General features: G+C 50.6%; 3 gene segments (V, D, J or C); all 3 read right to left on the bottom strand.

Annotated features, from left to right (window-relative positions):
* Positions 1–5,557: 5,557 nt before the first annotated feature.
* On the bottom strand, positions 5,558–17,756 carry LOC113888782. The segment is given in 2 exon segments: positions 5,558–6,074; positions 17,684–17,756. Coding segments are annotated over 2 exon segments (495 nt in total).
* LOC113888783 lies at positions 9,998–11,281 on the bottom strand. The segment is given in 2 exon segments: positions 9,998–10,959; positions 11,075–11,281. Coding segments are annotated over 2 exon segments (444 nt in total).
* A 997-nt stretch (positions 17,757–18,753) lies between the features above and the next one.
* LOC113888779 lies at positions 18,754–22,188 on the bottom strand. The segment is given in 3 exon segments: positions 18,754–18,869; positions 21,625–21,984; positions 22,118–22,188. Coding segments are annotated over 3 exon segments (525 nt in total).
* Between the last annotated feature and the right edge of the window lie 1,138 nt (positions 22,189–23,326).

The raw sequence follows: 23,326 nt of genomic DNA, 5'->3' as shown, positions 1-23,326 counted from the left end.
CCGCACAGACGGCTGGGAGAAAAGGACAGAATTCAGACAAAGGCCAGAGGGGAAGGTGTTGCTGCAGCCACAGGGAAATGGTATGGGGTCCAGGGACAGCCCGTGTGAACTCCAGACTCACCTATGCCCAGGAGACAGAGGACCACACAGCAGAGCTGCCTGAAGCCCATGGTGGATCAGGGTCAAGGTGGGTGCTCTGGGTGCGTGTGTGGGGTGGGGGTGGGGGTGGGGGTGGGGGTGGGTGGGCTCTGGCCTCCTCGGCCTTGGTTGGCGGTTTTGTCTGTGAAGTCAGTATCCTGTCAGTCTCCCCAGTGCCGAGGGACGTTTCTTCTTCCCCTTTTCATGCCTTATGTAGATTCTGATAGAAGGTAGATTTGAATCCACTGGGCTGAGATAGTCCTCTGACAGTCAGCTCTTTGGCTATTAGCTGCTCTCCTCATTATATAGATTCTCCCCCTGTCCCGCTCCCTTCCATGAGCTGCTCTCAGACAAACTATATCCCCTTCAAGACATCTCCTTCTTCCCTGCTCAGTCAGGCAGGACAACATTCAAAACACCATTTCTCTCAGCTCTAATATTTTGGCCACCTGATGCGAAGAGCTGGCTCATTGATGCTGGGAGACCCTGATGCTGGGAGAGATTGAAGGTGGGAGGAGAAGGGGACAACAGAGGATGAGATGCAAGGATGGCATCACCGACTCGGAACGTGAGTTGGAACTCCGGGAGATAGTGAAGGACAGGGAAGTCTGGCGTGCTGCAGTCCATGGGTCGCAAAGACTCCCATACGACTGAGCGACTGAACAACTAACTCCCTGGAGCGCCTTTGCCCAGCTGTGTGGAGGGAGGAGAACCGAAAGGCCATAGTCCTGTTCTGGACCTGTGCCCATCATTAAAAGGCATGATGCCATGATGCCAGCCAGGAGCCAGACCCTGGGAAGAGTGCTGAGAGGGCCCTACAAGAGATAGGCCAGTCTTTGTGCCTGTTAAGGGGCTGCCCTTGTGGCTCAGCTGATGAAGAATCCGACTGCAATGCGGGAGACCTGGGTTCAATCCCTGGGTGGGAAGATCCCCTGGAGAAGGGAAAGGCTCCCCACTCCAGGATTCTGGCCTGGAGAATTCCATGGACTGTATAGTCCACGGGGCGGCAATGAGTCGGACACGACTGAGCAACTTTCACTTCGCTTGTGCCTGTATTGAGGGTACAGGGCTTGGCTGGGCTTAAAGCAAGCAGGTTGCCACAAGAAAACAGCACAAGGCAAACGGATCTCAGTTTGAAAATGACTTCGATGTCTTTGAGAAGTCTACAAATGATGCACCCTACTGATAACAACGATGGAAGGCAAAAGCCCTGCTCCCTTCCTCACCACCGCGCTCCCGCCCTCGGCGCCTCGGCCCCTCCCCCACCAGCCTGGGCGTTTCAGCGGAGCCAGAGCGCCTCCCTGTGGCCAAAGCGGCACATTCTCCAGATCGCAGGCCTCTGACCCCCACAGCGCCAGCAGCCCAGATCTATCATCTGTTCCACAGACCAGGAGCTTCCGTGATAGAACGAGGCTCGGGGAATCACGAAGAAGAAAGAAGCACCTGAAACAACCAAACAGTCGGCAACAGTACCATCCGTCCACGTAACTAGGGCATTCCAGTTTTTACCCAACAGACATTGGTTATGTCTGTATCCCTAGGTGTGAACAAAACGCAGACCTGCAGCTACTACCCAGGTCCCTGTAGAGCTTACAGGCCATCTTGATTTGTTCAATGAATACTCACTGAGCAACATCTAGGAGCAAGCACAGAACATCAACACGTTCACCCCTGGAATTGTATCATGATGGGGTAATTGTGCCGGTGGCTCAGACGGTAAAGAATCTGCCTTCAGTGCAGGAGACCCGGGCTCAATCTCTGCATCGGGAAGATCCCCCGGAGAAGGGCATGGTGACCACTCCAGTATTCTGGCCTGGAGAATTCGTGGACAAAGGAGCCTGGTGGGCTTCAGTCTGTGGGGTCGCAGAGAGTGGGACAGGACTGAGCGACTGTCACACACGCACACTTCCGCTTAGTCACGGACAACCACTAGGGACTCAAATGTATCTTATATGAAGTTTGAGAAATGCGCCAGTGTTTCAGTATTTAATCACTTCATGCATGTGACAGCATATTTACAGTTGCTACAGCTGCTACAACACAGGAACTGAGCCGAAATGATCTCCAAAGCCCTGTGCATGGCTAGCATGTTAGACACCAAACCAGGCCCATACGCTGTCCAGACAGCTTTCCAACCGGGACTAGCTTAGATGACCCAAGGTGAGTCACTCTATGTTGTTGCTGTTTGAAGACACTCGGCTGGAAGACAGTGGCCTGTCCCAGTTAGAAAGAGAGAGAGAGACATTGGTGAATGAGCTGTGAGTCCCACGGAGACCCCAGGAGGACCAAGCACTGGTAATAATGAGCCCGCATTCTAGGTCTCCCTAAGAGGATTGTGTGTGTGTGTGCTAAGTCACTTCAGTCGTGTTTGACTCTTTGCCACCCCATGGACTGTAGCCTACCAGGCTCCTCTGTCCATGGGATTCTCCAGGCAATAGTACTGGAGTTGGTTGCCATGCCCTCCTCCAGGGGATCTTCCCAACCCAGCGATCGAACGACTCTGATGTCTCCTGCATTGGCAGGTGGATTCTTTACCACTAACACCACCTAAGAGTATTTGCTCCTAGCAAATGCTGCAATCAGATCTGCCAGGATAAAATCAGAGCCTCTCCTCTATATCATCCACAAGACCCTCAGCATCCCCTTCATAATCTTTAAAGCAGAATATTTTAGTAGTCTTCTAATGGTACATCCCACCCGGACTCTATCTCCCTTCTGATGCATACTGCTACCAGCATTCCTATACCAAAATATGTTGATCGTGTTATCTCACTTAAGGTAGGACCACTGTCTAGCTCCTGCCAAGAGATTAGTGGTGAAAGTCCTTTCCATGTCCCTAATATCCTGCATCATCTGGGAACTGCCTGATCTCCAGGAAGCTTCAAATATGACACTCAATCAGAATTGGGATGAATGGCCCTGTGTTCCTTCTTGGAAGAAGGACGTTTGCAGTGGACAAGTCTGCCTCGGCCGGTGCTTCTGGCTCACCCTTTCTAGGTCACCTGTTGATGGGCTGCACCCTGCAGGCCTGCAAGCCCTGTGGTTGTCCAGGACAGTAAAGAATGAGTCCAGAAACAGTGACAGAGACGTCAGTGGTTTACTGGACAGGAGATCATACACGAAGGGCGCTGGAGCAACACCCCATCGTGCACAGGCAGGACATGGCAGCAGTCTTAGCTGATAAGCTACAGTCCATGGGGTCGCAAAGAGTCGGACACGACTGAGCGACTTCACTTCACTTTAATTAACTAAAGTTTGCTTCTCTTAGATGACTCCATACATCTTGCGTAAAACAGGCCACATGGAGAGGCCTTTTTAAAATCCTCCCTATGACTTGGGAGAGGACCTGACCCAGATGAGGGAGGAGCTTGTGGCTGCAGTAGAGAGGGCCAGGAAGCTGATGCAGGGAGGTGGGGAGAGGAATGTCCTGCCTGCCGGGAAAGGTGGGCAAGAGCAGACACCATGTGAGAGCTAGCCTGCAGCAGAACCTTCCAGAAAGACAGAAATGAGCTGCCTGAGGTGAGACAAGAGTATCTAGATGTATCTATTTACCAACAACCTTCCCTCCTAAGTCTCAGGCTCAGATGATGACTAGGAGTCTGACCTGGAATAGCATCTTCCTGGTTCACAGGGAGGATGCAGAAGAAAGACAGAGATCAATGGTGGACCATGGCCTCGAGGCCCAGGAGTGGGGCTCAGGCCAACCTAGTCCACACACCCATGGTCACACTGCAGGCATGTGGTCTGCAAAGCCCTGAGGCATCTGGTGCTGGGAGCCTGCATGGGGCCCTCATCTGTCTTATTGCACAGAGAGGAGGTGGCCAAGCAGCGCCGCAGAGTAACTCTGGCGCAGAGGTACACAGATTTCTGGGAGAAGTTGGTAGATGGGAACTTCTCTGTGCTTGATCTGGAGACGCTGTACCCGTTGGCACATCTCCTTTCTCCATGGTGGGAGGCCCATGTGAGTAATGGATCAGCCTCAGCCCATCTCCCAGGTCTTGTCAGTACCAGTACATGCAGTCATGACCCAGATCCTGAGTACATTTCAGTGTCACCTTCTGTCTTCTCCTCACAACCTGGAATCTGGGGTCCTGAGTGACACCAGCATGGACCGTGCCTGTGAAGGAGGACCGATGCTGCAGTCACAGTGGACAGGTTTAGTGCTGGCACCCCCAAGGGGACCCTGTCCCCCAGGACTCGCCTGCCTGCAGGAGACAGAAGACCACACAGCCCAGGAGGCAGGGGCTCATGGTGGGGGCGGGGCAGGCAGAGGGCTCTCTGGTCTGAGTGTGGATGAGAGGGGAGAGGGGCTCTCCAGGGAGTCCTTCTGAGATGTCACTGTCCCTGCCAGGCCCCAGAGCCAACCTGTCACTCAGAGGCCACGCCCCTTCCCCCAGAGGCTCAAATCAGAAATGAACCTGAGAGATAAGTTCACAACACGGACACCCATCCAGATCAATGGACACAAGCCTCACACGTTGCTGTAACCTTTCTGTACGTGTTCAAGATTTTTTCCGTAAATGTCAAAGTGATTAAACGACTTGTATGTTCTAGTCCAGAGATAAGTCTTCATCAACGTGTATATTACTTGTATTTATCTACATATTTCTGGAGTTTTGAATCCTGGGGAAATCCTTCTGGAGGCCTGCTACCCTTTATGATATGTGTCCCAAGAGCACTTCAAACGGAGAGGGCAATGGCACCCCACTCCAGTGTTCTTGCCTGGAAAATCCCAGGGACGGGGGAACCGAGTAGGCTGCCGTCTATGGGGTCACACAGAGTTGGACACGATGAAGCAACTTAGCAGCAGCAGCAGCACTTCAAGGCTCCATTCCCACAACATTGACCACAGTCCTGAGACTGTCCTTCCACCTACCATGTTTCTCCAGGTTTCTGCACTCAACCTCATCCCAGGCTTATCAATATTTGATGAATTGTTTGGTCTGTTTCTAATCAATTCACTGACAGTCCACCAGTCAAATGCAGGTACAGCTCCTTCATGTTCACAGCAGCCCGTGATTCCCATGTTGGGGAAAGGGAGCAAGCAGAGCCCCCTCAGGCCTGTGACCCACCTTTCTGGGTGGAGAGAATTGGGTGCCCAGCACAGGATGACGTTTAGCCACAAAGGAATACAGATGTAGGAGGGACGTGGAGGGAGGTGCAGACTCCAGGGTAAACAAAAAATGTTCTGTTTTCAGTTGAGACATTCGTCCCAGGGGAATACCTCCTTGTGAAGTGCGGCTGCCATTCATTGAGTAACAGTTCACATCACAGAGCCCCAAACTGTATCTTGTTACACACAACACAACAGGTGTATATAATTTGCTTGTACAGAGATAGTTCCATGAGTGAGGGGACCACGGCTGTTGAGAAGAAACTTGCGCCGGGATGCTAGCTGTAACACTTACGAAGTATGAGATCTGGGCAACTCACGACCCTCAGATGTACAAACAGTTAAAATAATACTTACCTTGATGACTTCAGTGAGCATTAAAACACACCAAGAAGTGAATGTCTGGGAAAGTCTATCGCTCCACCAGAGACTGGGCTTGGCAGGCTGGCAGCTGACACACGGGCACCACTTCCTGAGCTGGGGCAGGAGTGTTTTTGTCCCAGAGGCACCTGATCATGCAGGGCTGTGTCTTGGCTGCTGGCACAGAGATACACGGCTGAGTCTGTCAGCTCCAAGGGGGTCAGGCTCAGTTCAGAGGCAGCATCACTGAACTGTTTTCCTGAGACCCGATCTGATATGTTTCCTTTTTGATATATTTCCCCATCATAATACTGAACAAGGAACTGGGGGCTCTGGCCCAGGGCCTGTTGGTACCAGGACACAGAGAGGTGTCCAGACTCAGGGGAACATCTCAGAGTCACTTGCTGCTTTCTTGATTTGATCAGGTACTTGGGAGTCTGGGTGACTTCAGAATCCACCAGGCCTGTTGGGGAGGAGACAAGGAAGCTGAGGGCAGAGCACAGGGGAAGCCTCCTGCTGCAGCCTCATCTCCAGGCATCTATCTCAGGGAGGCAAAGACATCTCAGAAGCTCCCACACTGTGTCCAGAACTCACCTGCTCCCAGGAAGCAGAGAGTCACACAGCAGAGGAGCCTGGAGCCCATGGCAGCATCAGGAACCCAGGACTACTGCTTGCTGGGGGCGGGGCTCCTGGGTTGAGGGGGTAAGTGCTGACCCTCCTGCTTCCCTGACTGGAGCATTTGCCTGTGACCTCACAGCTCTGTGTCTCTGCAGGCTGCCCTTGTCCACTGAACCCCTTGCCAGGACCCATGGTGGACTCCTCTATGCCCTTCCCTGTCCCGCACAGCCACTCAGCAAAGGGTGGGTGTGAGGTGAGCACTGTCCCCATGTCCCCATATGCCCATAACATGGCTTTTTCTTCTCTTCCTGTCCCTGCCTGACACTCATCACCCAGCCCTCACCAGCCACACTGATCCCTCACCCTCCACTTCCCATGTTGCTCCAGGAGAGGATCCCCTGGGCACAACCTGAGGCTCGAGGAACATCCCCACTCCGCTGCGCAGTGAGGAGTCTGTGCTGGGTCCATGTGTCTGGACCACTCAGGGAACTCAAGCCTGCTCCCTGATGCAGACATGTAGTCAAGGTTCCCCTAAGCTGCCCTCTCCAGGGTGACTCTCAACCCCTCCAGCACACCCTGCTTACCATGGGCCCACAGTGCCTCCTAGTGGCCCATGGTCTCATGGATCTGTGCCTTCTGTCTAAAACAAGAATACGAATTCCCCACACTCCACACTTTCAACCCCTACACACACACACACACACACACACACACCGCTTATCTGCTGCCTTCCCAGCCTGGATGAATTAGGGCTGATCTTCAAGTCTAGTCTTAGTCTGTGGAGGTAAAACACTGTATGATCAGACATTTCTACTAAGAAGGAAATAATTCCTGCACCACTCCAGTGACAAGAGTTAGCTAAAATGGAGTAATACAGCCAATAGAAATTAAGTCCTCTCAATATCTCAAATGAAGCCAGCCTGGACACTGTATTCCAGCCCTCTTTCTGATTAATCAGATCTATATATATCCAGATTTCATATTTAAATTAAGTATTACCAAATTCTAGCAGGTGCATTTTATTAAGAGGCTTTATGTGTTTAACCTATTTATTTCCTATGAACTTGTAAAATTCAAGCTCCACAGGGACCTCCCCTGTGGAGAAGGAGGACCGATGCTGCAGTCACAGCAGACAGGCTTAGTGCTGGCACCCCGAAGGGGACCCTGCCCCCCAGGACTCACCTGCCTGCAGGAGACAGAAGACCACACAGCCCAGGAGGCAGGGGCTCATGGCGGGGGCAGGGCAGGCAGAGGGCCCTCTGGTCTGAGTGTGGATGAGAGGGGAGAGGGGCTCTCCAGGGAGTCCTTCTGAAATGTCACTGTCCCTGCCAGTCACCAGAGCCAATCTGTCACTCAGGAGAGCCACGCCCCTTCCCCCAGAGGCTCAAATCAGAAATAAACCTGAGTGAATTGTTCACATGGGACTGACCTAGACTTTGCCCACAATGGTCTGTCTTGTCAAAGCTATGGTTTTTCCTCTAGTCAGGTATGACTTGAGAGTTGGACTATAAAGAAAGCTGAGCACCGAAGAATTGATGCTTTTGAACTGTGGTGTTGGAGAAGACTCTGGAAAGTCCCTTGAACTGCAAGGAGATACAAGGAGTGCATCCTAAAAAAATCAGTCCTGAATATTCATTGGAAGGACTGATGCTGAAGCTGAAACTTTGGCCACCTGATGCGAAGAACTGACCCACTGAAAAGACCCAGATGCTGGGCAAGATTGTAGATGGGAGGAGAAGGGGACAACAGAGAATGAGATGGTGGATGGCATCTCCTACTTGATGGACATGTGTTTGAATAAACTCCAGGAGTTGGTGATGGACAGGAAAGCCTGACGCGCTGCAGTCCATGGCGTCACAAAGCATCGGACACGACTGTGCGACTGAACTGAACTGAACAGCTCACAACAGGGAGACCCATCCTGCTCAATGAACATAAGCCTTATATTTGTTGTAAACTTTCCATAAAACTCTTCACAACCTTATATATACTTTATTCCAGAACTAGCTGTTCATTATTACATATATTCAGTTTAGTGATCTGTAGTTTATTATTTCTGTAGTTTTGAATCTCAGGGAAAATCCTCAGGGCTTCCTGCTGCCCTTTATGACTCACATGTCCCAAATAATCCCTCATGTTTCTATTGTGTTTAATTGACAACAGTCCAGTTCATGTCCTTCCACCCACAATGACTCTGGATCTGGTTCCCTAACCTTAGGGCAGGCTCATTAACACTTGAGGAATCCTTGGGCTCTCTTTCTTATTAATTCACTGACTGATAGCTGCTGCTGCTACTGCTAAGTCACTTCAATTGTGTTCGACTCTGTGCAACCCCAGAGACGGCAGCCCACCAGGTTCCCCCGTCCCTGGGATTCCCAGGCAAGAACACTGGAGAGGGTTGCCATTTCCTTCTCCAATGCACAAAAGTAAAAAGTGAAAGTGAAGTAGCTCAGTTGTGTCTGAATCTTCTCCACCCCATGGACTGCAGCTCACCAGGCCCGGTGCCTGTCACACACAGGCTCAGTTCCTTCATGTCCACCTGAGCACATGCTTCTTGAGTTGAGGAGTCAGGGAGCAGCAAGCTGAACCACCTCAGGCCTGTGACCCAGCTTTCTTTGAGGAGAGAAGCTGGTTGCCCAGCACCACGGATGACATGTGGGCACAAAGGAGTGCAGATGTGGGAGGGATGTCGGGAGAGATGGCTGACCCCAGGGTAAAGGAAAAATGCTCGGATTTTACGTGAGACATCCATTGCATGGGGGTACTTCCTTGTGAAGCGGGGCAGCCATTCAGTAACCGATATTCTAGAGCCCCAGACTGTATCTCATGCACAAACCTCACACTTGGAAGGACCCTGCACTGGCTGCCATGCTCTGCTGCTGTGATTTTCAAATTCTCAATAATTTCTGAACCTGAATATCATGCACCTGGTCCTGAGTGGGTGACCGTGGTGACCTCCTGATGAGCTGGTTTCCATGGAACCCGATCGCACCTCTGGGGTCTGGATGACTAACCATTCCTGGGGCCTCAGAGGAAAAAACCCAGAAGCTAAGGTCAGAAGCAACAAATGAGCACGATGTTGTAGCCACAAAAACAAGCCTTCAATTGGAGCCTGGCAAGTCCATGGGATCCATACCTGTGCTCAGAATGTCTCTGGTCCAAGAGACAGTGGGACCCACAGCCAGGAGACTAGTGCCCAGGCCAGGCCACTACAGAAAGGGGGACTTTTCAGTTCAACTCCTGTGACTTGGACGCTGGGGTCAAATCAAAGGCAAGCCTTCTCCTGACGTGAAATGATCTCTCACCAAATTGCTGCTGCTGGTTGTCTGCTCAGTCCCAGCACCAGTGTGAGAACAGGAGGCCTTGCTGTGTGCATATCACATGGGACCTCAAAGGAATTCCCTAGGAAATGAGGACTTCCTCTCAAAATAGCATCATAGAATCATTTCAGAGAATGTGTGTACGAGAAAAGAAATTTATGAACGTGAATAAATAATTTAAAAAAAAAAAAGCCTGTAGCAGCAGGGAAGACCTTTGGATGGTCATTTTCCAAACCATCCATGTCCAGATAGGATAGTCCCTGACATGGATATGGTGCTCACATGCTTTCAAGAACTTCTTAACCCATAATACTTTCCGCTGAACAAGGAAATGGCAACCCACTCCAGTACTCTTGCCTAGAAAATTCCATGGATGGAGGAGCCTGGTGGGGTACAGTCCATTGGGTCACAAAGAGCCAGACACGACTGAGCAACTTCACTTTCAAAATGTGAATAGGTATATTTTAATAATAGATTAGATTAACCTTTTAGTTCATAAAGCAGATGACCCTCCATAATGTCAGTGGGCTTCATGAAACCAAGTAAAGGGATGAACAGACGAAAACACTGATCCTCCCCCAAGTAAGAGATAATTGTCAGCCAATGGCCTTCACACTGGACCGTTAGTTCTTCTGCTTTTGGACTTAAACATCAGCTCCCCTCAGTCTCTAGTAGCACCAGACCCGCTTGCAGCTTTTGGACTTACCAGCCTTCACAACTATGTCAGCCGATTGCTTTAAAACATGTATGTGAGTATGTGTGTGTATATGTGCGTGTGTGTGTGTGTGTTTCTGTGTATTATTTATTCTATGTGGGGGACAGTTTTATGGGGGCAAAGACCAGAAGTAATAAGGACAGGCTTGAATCAAATTCCTTGATCTGAAAGTAATGACATAAGATGTGGACAACTCAGTTCCCCTCAGATGTATAAACAGGTAAAATAATTCTTATCTAGCATGATCTTTGGAAGCATTAAAACACAGCAGAGAAAGACATCTGGGAGAGTCTATCGGATCTATCTAGGCCTGACAGGCAGGCAGTCACCCTCACAGCCACTTCCTGAGCTGGGGCAGGAGTGTTTTTGTCCCAGAGGCACCTGATCATGCAGGGCTGTGTCTTGGCTGCTGGCACAGAGATACACGGCTGAGTCTGTCAGCTCCAAGGAGCTCAAGTTCAGCTCAGAGTGAAAGTCACTAAACTGTTTTCCTGAGAATCGATCCGGGAGCTGTGCTTCTCCCCTCACTTCCTGGCTGTAATACTGAACGAGGAACTCGGGGCCCTGGCCCAAGGCCTGTTGGTACCAGTACACGGAGAGGTGTCCAGAGACAGGGGAGCATCCCAGGGTCCCTCGCTGTCCTCTTGCTTTAATCAGGTATCTCGGGGTTTGGGTGACTCCAGAATCCACAAGGCCTGTGGGGGAAGAAGACTGGGGCTGAGAAAGAACGCGGGAGAGAACCCGATGGTGCCTTGGATTCAGGCAGAGTCAGACCAGGAACACGGATTCCCCCCTGTGCCAAGGACCCACCTGCTGCCAGGAGACACAGAGCCACACAGCAGACGGGGCTGCAGCCCATGGCAGGAGAGCCAGAGCTGAGAGGCGTCTCCTTGCTCAGAGCTCTGCTTCTCTGAGAGCTGGGGTTCTGGGCCTCCTTCCTCTGACTGGAGGTGAGCCAGTGATGTCACTGCTCTGATGTCACTGCCTCTGCTAGTTCCCAGGAATCTGACCTCTCATTCCAGGTTGCTGATCCAGGAACCCTGCTCTGTCCTGCAAAGTCTCTTAGATGACGTGTGAGCTGGACTGCTGGTCTACGCGAGGCTGAGTTTATGCTCAATGCCCTTCCCCACAGCTCCTTCGCTTTTCTCTTCAGGCAGGTGTTGCTCTTTTCTGTTTTTCTTTCCTACCACCTCCCAGCTCCATACCCTTCACTTTTGCTGCAACCTCAGAGGCTCCCTCAGCACTGCATAGTTGAAGTTCATAGCTCCCAGCTGGGACAGCAAGCCTGCAAATTAGTGCCTATGCTAGTAAGGCTTCTAGAGATAAAAACACCAAATAAAGCTTTCTTTTAAGCCTCCTGGTCCCAGGGATAGTTCTGTCTGCTTGCTCTGCCCTAGAAACTTGTGGAGTTTCTCAGCTGCACAGTGTCCCGCTGTGGTCTATGCGTGGAAACCAAAATTGTCTGCCCAGATTTAATAGTCATGGATGTGTTCATATTAGAAAATATTTCACTGTTTGCCGATTGAACAGTGTTTTTGCTTGCTTTGTTTTTCTAAAGAACACACACACAATTAGAAACACAAACACACACACCAGCCTACCATAGCTGATTCATGATTTTGCATTTCAAGAGAAAAGAAATGAGTTCATGCAGGAAGTATTTAATACTTTGACTTTTAGAAGACTGTGATGAAGGAGATGCTACAAACTTTGGTTAGCTTTTGTTGGTGGTAGTGTTGTTCAGTTGCTAACTCGAGTCCAACTCATTGAAACCCCATGCCTTGCAGCGTACCAGGCTCCCCTGTTCATCAGCAAAAGTGAAGGGTGTGGAGCTGGGAGGTGGTAGGAAAGAAAAACAGAAAAGAGCAACACCTGCCTGAAGAGAAAATCGAAGGAGCCATGGGGAAGGGCGTCGGGCATAAACCCAGCCTCGCCTAGACCAGCAGTCCAGCTCACACATCATCTAAGAGACTTTGCAGGACAGAGCAGGGTTCCACAGTTTGTTCAAATTCACGTCTGTTGAGTCGGTGATGCTATCTAACCACCTCTCGCTCTACCACCCCCTTCTCCTCTTGCTTTCAGTCTTTCCCAGCATCAGGGGCTAGGCTATTTAGATGTTAAAGACAGGCAATAGTGGAGAATACATACAAACACAGCTTGTCTCTCCTCCTCAGGGACAACCAAGGAATTTTGGATGATTAATAATTAACTGAGGTTACATTCTCTTTGAGAACCCTAGAGAACCTACTCAAACACGCCTAGTTAGGGATCATTACAAGGTTCCCTGGGTGATGGGCAAGGACATGACCCAGTTGAGGGAGGAGCAGCAAGACTGAAGTAGAGAAGGGTGAGAATGAGGGCCAGGAAGGTGGGAGAGAAAGGCCCATATCTGGGGAAGTTGGACAAGAGCAGAGACCACTCAAGGGCCAGCCTGGAGGAGAACCTTCCACAGCGACAGGCATGTGATGCCCAGGGAGAGACAAGAGGGTCTAGATGTATCTGATTTCCCAACAACCTTCCCTCCTGGAGGCCTCATATTCAGACTGATGACTAGCAGTCAGAGCTGGGTAGCATCTTTAGGCTCCCACGGCAGCTAGAGTGAAAAGACAGAGAGTGAAGGTGGACACATGTCCACGAGGCCATGTTGTCAGGTCCGTGCCAGGAAGATCAAACATCACTGGCTATGCTGCCAGTATGTGTCTGTGGGCTCCGAGTCTCCAGGTGCTAGGAGCCTGCAAGAGGCTCTCCAAGTTCCAAACTGCAGGGCCCTCATCTGCTTTTTTGCACAGAAAAGAGGTGGCCGTGCAGCACCATGGAGTAACTGCTGGCACAGAAGTACACAGATGTCTGGGAGTGGTTGGCAGACTTCAGCGTGAGAAGGAAGTCATTTGTGCTTGGTCTGGAGACCCTGTAGCCCTCGGGCACATCTCCTTTCTCCGTGGTGGGAGTGCCATCTGAGTAATGGATCAGCCTCAGCCCGTGTCCTGGGTCTTGTCGGTACCAGTACATATAATCGTGGTTCAGATCCTGAGTGCATCTCAGTGTCGCACTCTGTCCTGTCCTCACGACCTGGAATCTGGGGTCCTGAGTGACAGCAGCATGGACCGCCCCTGTGGAGAAGGAGGACCGATGCTGCAGTCACAGCGGACAGGCGTAGTGCTGGGACCCCGAAGGGGACCCTGCCCCACAGGACTCACCTGCCTGCAGGATGCAGAAGACCACACAGCCCAGGAGGCAGGGGCTCATGGTGGGGGCGGGGCAGGCAGAGGGCCCTCTGGTCTGAGTGTGGATGAGAGGGGAGAGGGGCTCTCCAGGGAGTCCTTCTGAGATGTCACTGTCCCTGCCAGGCCCCAGAGAAAACCTGTCACTCAGGGGCCACGCCCCTTCCCCCAGAGGCTCAAATCAGAAATGAACCTGAGTGAAGAGTTCATAACACGGAGACCCATCCAGATCAATGGACTTGAGCCTTATGAGTTGTTGTGTCCTTTCTATAAACAGTTTACAACTGTAAGTCTGTTGTATTCCAGAGATAATTCTTCATTCCTAAGTATGTGAAGTTACATGCAGATTTCGAACTGCAGGGCTGGGGTTACTCCATGCTCCTAAACAGCACATTGTTGAGGGCTCCTGCTGCAGCCCTCATCGCCAGGCTTCTATCTCAGGGACTCAAAGACATCTCAGAATCTCCCACACTGTGTCCAGGCCTCACCTACTCCAAGAAGGAAGAGATCACACAGCAGAGGAGCCTGGAGCCCACGGCAGCATCAGGAACCCAAGACAGCTGCTGGCTGGGGGCGGGTCTCCTGGGGTGAGTGGTGTAAAGTGCTGACCCTCCTGCTCCCTGATTGGAGCATTTGCCTATGACGTCACTGCTCTGTATCTCTGCAGGCTGTTTCCAAATCCACTGGACCCCTTGCCAGGACCCATGGTGGGCTCCTCTATGCCCTTCCCTGCCCTTCACAGCCCCTGAGCAAGGGGTGGGTGTGAAGGGTGCCCCATCCCCATGTCCCCAATGCCCACAGCATACCTTGTTGTCCTCTGCCTGCCCCTGCCTGACAGCCAGGCACTCACCTGGCTGGCAATCACCAGGCAATCAGCTGACAATCACCCAGCCCTCACCAGCCACCCCAACCCCTTCCCCTCCACTTCCCTTGCAGCTCCTAGAGACCATCTCCTGGGCACGTCCTGAGGATCCAGACACATTCCTGATTTCCTGGGCATCGAGGAGTCTGTACTGGTTCCATGTTTCCTGGAACCTCAGGACCTCAGGGAACTGAAACCTGCTTTCTCATTCAAGCATGTAGCCAAGGTTCCTTAAAGCTGCCCTCCCCAGGGTGACTCTCCACCCCTCCCAGGACCCCCTGCTTACTGTGGGCCCACAGCGCTTCCTAGTGGCCAATGGTCCACAGTCTCATGGATCTGTGCCTTCTGCCAAAGCAAGAATGTAAATACCCGAAAGCCTGAACACACACACACACACACACACACACACACAACACACACTTGTTCTACTGTCTTCCCCACCTGGCTGACTTAAGATTGATCTGCAAATTCCCTCTTAGCCTCTGGAGATAAAAGACTGTAGAAACCAACATTTCCATTAAGAAGAAAATAATTGCACATACTAAATGGCAACCACTCCAGTGTTCTTGCCTGGAGAATCCCAGGGACGGGAGAGCCTCGTGGGCTGCCATCCATGAGGTCGCACAGAGTTAGACACGACTGAAGTGACTTAGCAGCAATGTCACAGTAGTATGCTAAGGTGGAATCACAAAGACCTTCAATACAGACACTCTGCTGAGCTCAGATCAATACAGCCTGGAGTACAGCATTCCGTAGATCCCTCTGATTAATCAGATCCACATATTTCTAGATTTTCTACATAAATTTAGTATTACCAATTCTAGGTAATGGATTTATATACAGAGATTATATATATTAACCCATTTAGTTTTAAAGTTATAAAACTTTGAAATAAAAAAACCAGCCGTCCACTACATTTAACATCGATGTACCTGGGCGTGATATGAGACTGCACACTCAGTGTCACACTGCAAGCATGTGGCCCTGGGTTCCAAGGTTCCGCATGTGAGAAGCCTGCAAGGGGCTCTCCTCCTTCCAGGCTGCAGGGCTTCCCATAACTTTTTGCACAGACAGGAGGTGGCCGTGCAGCGCCGTGGATAACCGCAGGTGCAGAAGTACACAGATGTCTGGGAGCGGTTGGCAGACTCCAGAGTGAGAGGGAAGTTCTCTGTGCTTGGTCTGGAGACTCTGTAGCCCTCGGGCATGGCTCCTCTCTCTGTGGAGGGAGGGATAACTGAGTAATGGATCAGCCTCAACCTGTGTCCTGAGTCTTGTCGGTACCAGTACATATAGCTAAAGCTCAGATCCTGAGTACATGTCAGTGTCGTGTTCAGTCCTCTCCTCACGACCTGGAATCTGGGGTCCTGAGAGACACCAGCATGGACCGCCCCTGTGGAGAAGGAGGACCGATGCTGCAGTCACAGCGGATAAGCTTAGTGCTGGGACCCTGAAGGGGACCCTGCCCCACAGGACTCACCTGCCTGCAGGAGACAGAAGACCACACAGCCCAGGAGGCAGGGGCTCATGGAGGGGATGGGGCAGGCGGAGGGCCCTCTGGTCTGAGTGTGGATGAGAGGGGAGAGGGGCTCTCCAAGGAGTCCTTCTGAGATGTCACTGTCCCTGCCAGGCCCCACAGCCAATCTGTCACTCAGGGGCCACACTCCTTCCCACAGAGGCTCAAATCAGAAATGAACCTGAGTGAACAGTTCACAACATGGAGACCCATCCAGAACAACAGATGTAATCTCACAGGTTACTGTAACCTCCCTGTAAATGTTAAATGTTTTTCTGTAGATGTTAAACTGATTAAATGTTTTGTATGTTCTAGTCCAGACATAAGTCTTCATTAACATGTATATACTTGTATTTATCTACATATTTCTGAAGTTTTGAATCCTGGGGAAATGCTTCTGGCATCCTGCTGCCCTTTATGATATGTGTCCCAAGAGCACTTCAAGCGGAGAAGGCAATGGCACCCCAGCCCAGTGTTCTTGCCTGGAAAATCCCAGGGACAGGAGAACCTGGTGGGCTGCCGTCTATGGGGTCGCACAGAGTTGGACATGATGAAGCGACTTAGCAGCAGCACTTCAAGGCTCCCTTTCCGCAACATTGCCCACAGTCCTGAGACAGTCCCTCCACCTACCGTGTTTCTCCAGCTTTCTGCTCCCAACCTCATCTCAGGCTCAACAACATTTGAGGAATTCTTTGGTCTGCTTCTAATCAATTCAGTGACAGACGGTCCACTGGTCAGACACAGGTACAGCTCCTACATGTTCACAGCAGCCGGTGATTCCCGTGTAGGGGGGAGGGAGCAAGCAGAGCCCCCTCAGGCCGGTGACCCACCTTTCTGGGTGGAGATAAGCTAGGTGCCTGGCACAGGATGATGTTTTGGCACCAAGGAATATTGATGCAGGAAGGACGTGGAGGGAGGTGCAGACGCCAGGGTGATGAGAAATGCTCAGTTTTATCTGAGACGTTCCTCCCATGGGAATACCTCCTTGTGAAGTGTGGCTGCCATTCATTGAGTAACAGTTCATATCACAGAGCCCTGAACTGTATCTTGTTCCACACAACACAACGCGTATATGTAACTTGCTGTGTACACAGTTCCATGAGCGAAGGGACCACGGGTACTGAGAACACACTTGAGCCGGGATGCTCGCTGTAACACTTATGAAGTATGAGGTCTGGGCAACTCACGTCCCCTGAGATGTACAAACAGTTAAAATGGTACTTACCTTGATGACGTTAGTGAGCATTAAAACGTATCAAGAAGTGAATGTCTGGGAAAGTCTCTCGCTCTACCAGAGACTGGGCTTGGCAGGCTGGCAGCTGACACTCAGGCACCACGTCCTGAGCTGGGGCAGGAGTGTTTTTGTCCCAGAGGCACCTGATCATGCAGGGCTGTGTCTTGGCTGCTGGCACAGAGATACACAGCTGAGTCCGTCAGCTCCAAGGAAGTCAAGTTCAGCTCAGAGCTAGAGTCACTGAACTGTTTTCCTGAGACTCGATCTGATATGTTTCCTTTCTCATACTCTGCCCTATTGTAATACTGAATGAGGAATTGGAGGCCTTGTCCCAGGACCTGTTGGTACCAGTACACAGGTCTGTGTCCAGACTCAGGGGAACATCTCAGTATCCCTTGCTGTTTTCTTGATTTGATCAGGTACATTGGGGGTCTGGGTAACTTCAGAATCCACCAGGCCTGTTGAGGAGGAGACAAGGAAGCTGAGGACAGAGCACAGGGAAGCCTCCTGATGCAGCCTTCATTGCCAGGCTTCTATCTCAGGGAGGCAAAGACATCTCAGAAACTCCCACACTGTGTCCAGGACTCACCTGCTCCCAGGAGGCAGAGAGTCACACAGCAGAGGGGCCTGGAGCCCATGGCAGCATCAGGAACCTAGGACCACTGCTGGCTGGGGGCGGGGCTCCTGGGGTGAGTGGTGTAAAGTGCTGACCCTCCTGTTCCCTGATTGGAGCACTTGCCTATGACGTCACTGCTCTGTGCCTCTGCAGGCTGCCCTTGTCACTGGACACCTTGGCAGGACCCAGGGCTGGTTCCTCTAAGCCATTCCTTGTTCTGCACAGCCCCTCAGCCAAGGGTGGGTGTGAAGCGAGCACTGTGCCCATGTCCCCATATGCCCATAACATGCCTTTTTCTTCTCTTCCTGTCCCTGCCTGACACTCATCACCCAGCCCTCACCAGCCACACTAATCCCTTCACCCTCCACTCCCCATGCTGCTCCAGGAGAAGATCCCCTGGGCATATCCTGAGGCTCCAGGCATGTCCCCATTCCCCTGGGCAGTGAGGAGTCTGTGCTGAGTCCATGCGTCCCTGGACCACTCAGGGAACTCAAACCTACTTTCTGATGCAGGCATGTAGCCAAGGTTCCCCTAAGCTGCCCTCTCCAGGGTGACTCTCAACCCCCTCCATCACACCCTGCTTACCATGGGCCCACAGTGCCTCCTAGAGGCCAATGGTTTCATGGATCTGTGCCTTCCATCTAAAATAAGAATACAAATTCCCCGCATTCCACACTTTCAACCCCTACTCACACACACACACACACACACACAACACACACACACACACCCCTCATCTGCTGCCTTCCCAGCCTGGATGAATTAGGGCTGATCTTCAAGTCTAGTCTTAGTCTGTGGAGGTAAAACACTGTATGATCAGACATTTCTACTAAGAAGGAAATAAAGCAGCACTAGATTCCAGAATCTGGTTCCCTAACCTTAGGGCAGGCGCATCGACACTTGAGGAATCCTTGGGCTCCCTTTCTTATTAATTCACCGACTGACAGGGTGCCTGTCACATGCAGGCTCAGTGCCTTCATGTCCACCTGAGCACATGCTTCTCATCGTGTCTGAGGAGTGGGGGAGCAGCAAGCCGAACCGCCTCAGGCCTGTGACCCAGCTTGCTTTGAGGAGAGAAGCTGGTTGCCCAGCACCACGGATGACATGTGGGCACAAAGGAGTACAGACGTGGGAGGGATGTCGGGAGAGATGGCTGACCCTGGGGTAAAGGGAAAATGCTCTGATTTTACGTGAAACATCCATTGCATGCGGGTACTTCCTTGTGAAGCGGGCAGCCATTCAGTAACCAATATCCGAGAGCCGCAGACTGTATCACATGCACAAACCTCACATTTAGAAGGACCCTGCACTGGCTGCCATGCTCTGCTGCTGTGATTTTCAAATTCTCAATAATTTCTGAACCTGAATATCATGCACTGGTCATGAGTGGGTGACCATGGTGACCTCCTGATGAGCTGGTTTCCATGGAACCTGATCGCACGTCTGGGGTCTGGGTGACTAACCATTCCCTGGGCCTCAGAGACAAAAACACAGAAACTAAAGTCAGAAGCAATGAATGAGCTTGATGTTGTAGCCACAAAAAAGCCTTGAATCGGGGCCTGGCAAGTCCATGGGATCCATACCTGTGCTCAGAATGTCTCTGGTCCAAGAGACAGTGAGACCCACAGTGCAGGAGACTAGTGACCAGGCCAGGGCACTACAGAAAGGGGGACTTTTCAATTCAACTCCTGTGACTCGAACACTGGGGTCAAATCAAAGGCAAGCCTTCTCCTGACATGAAATGATCTCTCACCAAATTGCTGCTGCTGGTTGTCTGCTCAGTCCCAGCACCAGTGTGTGAGCAGGAGGCCTTGCTGTGTGTATATCACATGGGACCTCAAAGGAATTTCCCTAGGAGATGAGGACTTCCTCTCAAAATAGCATCATAAAATCATTTCAGATAATGTGTGCACAAGAAAAGAAATTTATAAAAGTGCATTAAAAAAAAAAAAACCTTGTACCAGCAGAAAAGAGCTTTGGATGGTCATTTTCCAAACCACCCATCTCCAGATAGGATAGTCCCTGACATGGATATGGTGCTCACATGCTTTCAAGAACTTCTTCAACCATAATACTTTCCAGGAGAAATCGCTTAAACATTTAGCTCTGGGCTAAAGAGGACTTAAAAAAAAATGACGGCAACAGGAATCATACTGCTGGTTGTCAGGGAAGGAGACAGGCCTGGGAATGGGGCCTCAGAGGATTTTTGGTGATGAAACGTTCTCAGCCTTATAGGTGAACGTTCCGTGGGCACACACACATGGATTGATCAGAACCATTCATCTGTTCACTGGACAGTGTGTAATGTTACTGTATATACAGCGGACCCCTTGGACCACACAATTTTGAATTTCATGGGTCCAGTATTGTGTTGAGTTTTTAATAGATACTAACTACAGACTTTGTTGTTCATCTGGTAAAGAATCTGCCTGCAGCGTGAGAGACCTGAGTTGGATCCCTGGGTTGGGAAGATCTGCTGGAGAAGGGAAAGACTGCCCACTCCAGTATTCTGGCCTGGAGAGAATTTATATTTCGTGGACTGTATAGTCCATGGGGTTGCAAAGAGTCAAGCACGATTGAGTGAGTTTCACTTTCACTTTTCACAGTACCACACAACTGTGGCTGGTTGAATCTGTGGATGTGAAATCATAAACAGGGTTGACTGAATTTTAAACAAATTTTACAGCAGGGTTAAGGCTGGTTCAGGGCCCCCAAACTGCACATTATTCAAATGTTAACTATAATTCATATGGAAATAAAGTTGATGTAAAAACGCCTGAGGGTAAGTTACATGCTCTGTATATCTCATGTATGGAACCGGCAAGCATAATTACTTTCTTTCCTATGACATCTGAAGTCCTCAAGTATAGGGTTTGAAGTCAAAATGTGTCCATATCTACTTTTGCACCTAGGAAGCACTAGAGGAGGCTGTCAGAGATTAGCAAAGGGAGTCAAGAAATCCAAACTCCTGTTACCTGCCAGGGAGATCATGCTTACTAAATTCTTGTGCAGCCCTGGAAGGTGGTGTCCTGACTAACTATAACATGTCAACTTGACTCTGTCTTGGATATTTAGCTTTATTTTTTGGGTGCTCCAAAGAGGGATATTTTTTGGCTCAAACGATAAAGCGTCTGCCCACAATGTGGGAGACCAGGGTTCCATCCCTGGGTCGGGAAGATGCCCTGGAGAAGGAAATGGCAACCCACTCCAATATTCTTACCTAGAAAATTCCATGGATGGAGGAGCCTCGTGGGTTACAGTCCATGGAGTCGCAAAGAGTCGGACACGACTGAGCGACTTCACTTTCAACATGTGAATATGTATGTTTTAATAATAGATTAGATTAACATTTTAATTCATAAAGCAGATGACCCTCCATAATGTCAGTGGCCTTCATGGAACCAGGTGAAGAGATGAATAGACGAAAACACTGATCCTCCCCCAAGTAAGAGATAATTGACAGCCGATGGCCTTCACACTGGACCGTTAGTCCTTCTGCTTTTGAACTTAAACATCAGCTCCCCTCAGTCTCCAGTAGCACCAGACCCGCTTGCAGCTTTTGGACTTACCAGCCTTCACAACTATGTGAGCCGATTGCTTTAAAACATGTATGTGAGTATGTGTGTGTATGTGTGCGTGTGTGTGTGTGTTTCTGTGTATTATTTATTCTATGTGGGGGACAGTTTTATGGGGGCGAAGACCAAAAGTGATGAGGACAGGCTTGAATCAAATTCCTTGCTCTGAAAGCAATGACATATAAGATGTGGACAAGTCAGTTCCCCTCAGATGTATAAACAGGTAAAATAATACTTACCTAGCATGATCTTTGGGAGCATTAAAACAGAGCAGAGGAAGAATTTCTGGGAGAGTCTATCAGATCTATCTAAGCCTGGAAGGGAGGCAGTCACCCTCACAACCACTTCCTGAGCTTGGGCAGAAGTGTTTTTGTCCCAGAGGCACCTGATCATGCAGGGCTGTGTCTTGGCTGCTGGCACAGAGATACGCGGCTGAGTCCGTCAGCTCCAAGGAGCTCAAATTCAGCTCAGAGTGAAAGTCACTGAACTGTTCACCTGAGAATCGATCTGGCATGTTTCCTTTCTCATTCTCTTTCCCATTATAATACTGAATAAGGAACTGGGGGCCCTGGCCCAGGGCCTGTTGGTACCAGTACACAGATCTGTGTCCAGACTCAGGGGAACATCTCAGTATCACTTGCTGCTTTCTTGATTTGATCAGATATTTGGGGGTCTGGGTGACCCCAGAATCCACCAGACCTGTTGGGAAGGAGACAGAAGGAAGCTGAGGATAGAGCACAGGGGAGACTCCTGCTGCAGCCCTCATAGCCAGGCTTCTATCTCAGGGAGGCAAAGACATCTCAGAAGCTCCCACACCGTGTCCAGGACTCACCTGCTCCCAGGAGGCAGAGAGTCACACAGCAGAGGAGCCTGGAGCCCATGGCAGCATCAGGACCCAGGACTGCTGCTGGCTGGAGGCAAGGCTCCTGGGGTGAGTGGTGTAAAGTGCTGAGCCTCCTGTTCCCTGATTGGAGCATTTGCCTATGACGTCACTGCTCTGTGTCTCTGCAGGCTGCCCTTATCTCCAGGACCCCTTGGCAGGACCCAGGGCTGGCTCCTCTGTGTCCTTCCCTGTCCTGACAGCCGCCAGGAAGGATAGGTGTGAGGGGAGCTTCGTCCCCTGGTCCCATGTGTCCACACACTCTTGTTCTGCTCTTTCTGACCCTGCCTGACACCCAGCCCTCACCAGATACCCCAACTTCTCACCCTCCCCTTCCCATGCTGCTCCAAAGATGGGCCCCTGGGCACATCCTGAGGCTCCAGGCAGGACCCCTCTTCCCTGAGCAGAGAGGAGTCTGTGCTGACTCCATGTGTCCCAGGACCACTCAGGGAACCCAAACCTGCTCCCAGGTGCAGGCATGTAGCCAAGGTTCCCTTAAGCTGCCCTCCCCAGGTGACTCTCAACCCCTCCCAGGGCACCCTGCTTACCATGGAAACACAGTGCCTCCTAGTGGCCGAAGGTCCATGGTCTCATGGATTTGCAGCCTCTGTTTGAAGCAAGGTTTCAAATGTCCCACACCCTGAATACACACACACATATCTGTTCTACTGCCTTCCTAGCCTGGCTGATTAGGGTTGATCTTCAAATCCACTCTTAGCCTCTGGAGGTAGAAGACTGTATGATCTGACTGTTTTCCTAACAAGGAAATCATTGCTTCACCACTACAATGATGGTAGTTAGCTAAAATGTAAATATGTATCATAAAATAAACGCTCAGAGGATCTCAAGTGAATCTGCCTGCAAACATGTCTTCATAACTACTTCTGATTAATCAGAGGCATATATTTTCAGATTTCCTATTTAAATGTGTATTAACCTATTTATTTCCTATGAACTTGTAAATCTTGATATAATAAGATACCGAGGAGGAAATATTTTGACCTTGAGAATATTTCTCTGAAGGAAATGGTGGAAACGTGGTCCAGGTTAATTGAGATGCTAAGAAGGAGGGGCAGGAAGGGAGAACACACACCCAGCCTGTTTCTCCTCCTGGGAATGGACTCACAGGATTTTGTATGGTTTCTAGTTAACTGAGGTTGT

This window comes from Bos indicus x Bos taurus, unplaced genomic scaffold (genome assembly GCF_003369695.1).
Source record: "Bos indicus x Bos taurus breed Angus x Brahman F1 hybrid unplaced genomic scaffold, Bos_hybrid_MaternalHap_v2.0 tig00001704_arrow_arrow_obj, whole genome shotgun sequence".
NCBI classification, from domain to species: Eukaryota; Metazoa; Chordata; class Mammalia; order Artiodactyla; family Bovidae; genus Bos; species Bos indicus x Bos taurus.
Note: the sequence above shows the minus strand (reverse complement) of the source record. Positions and strands in the feature narration are given on the sequence as shown.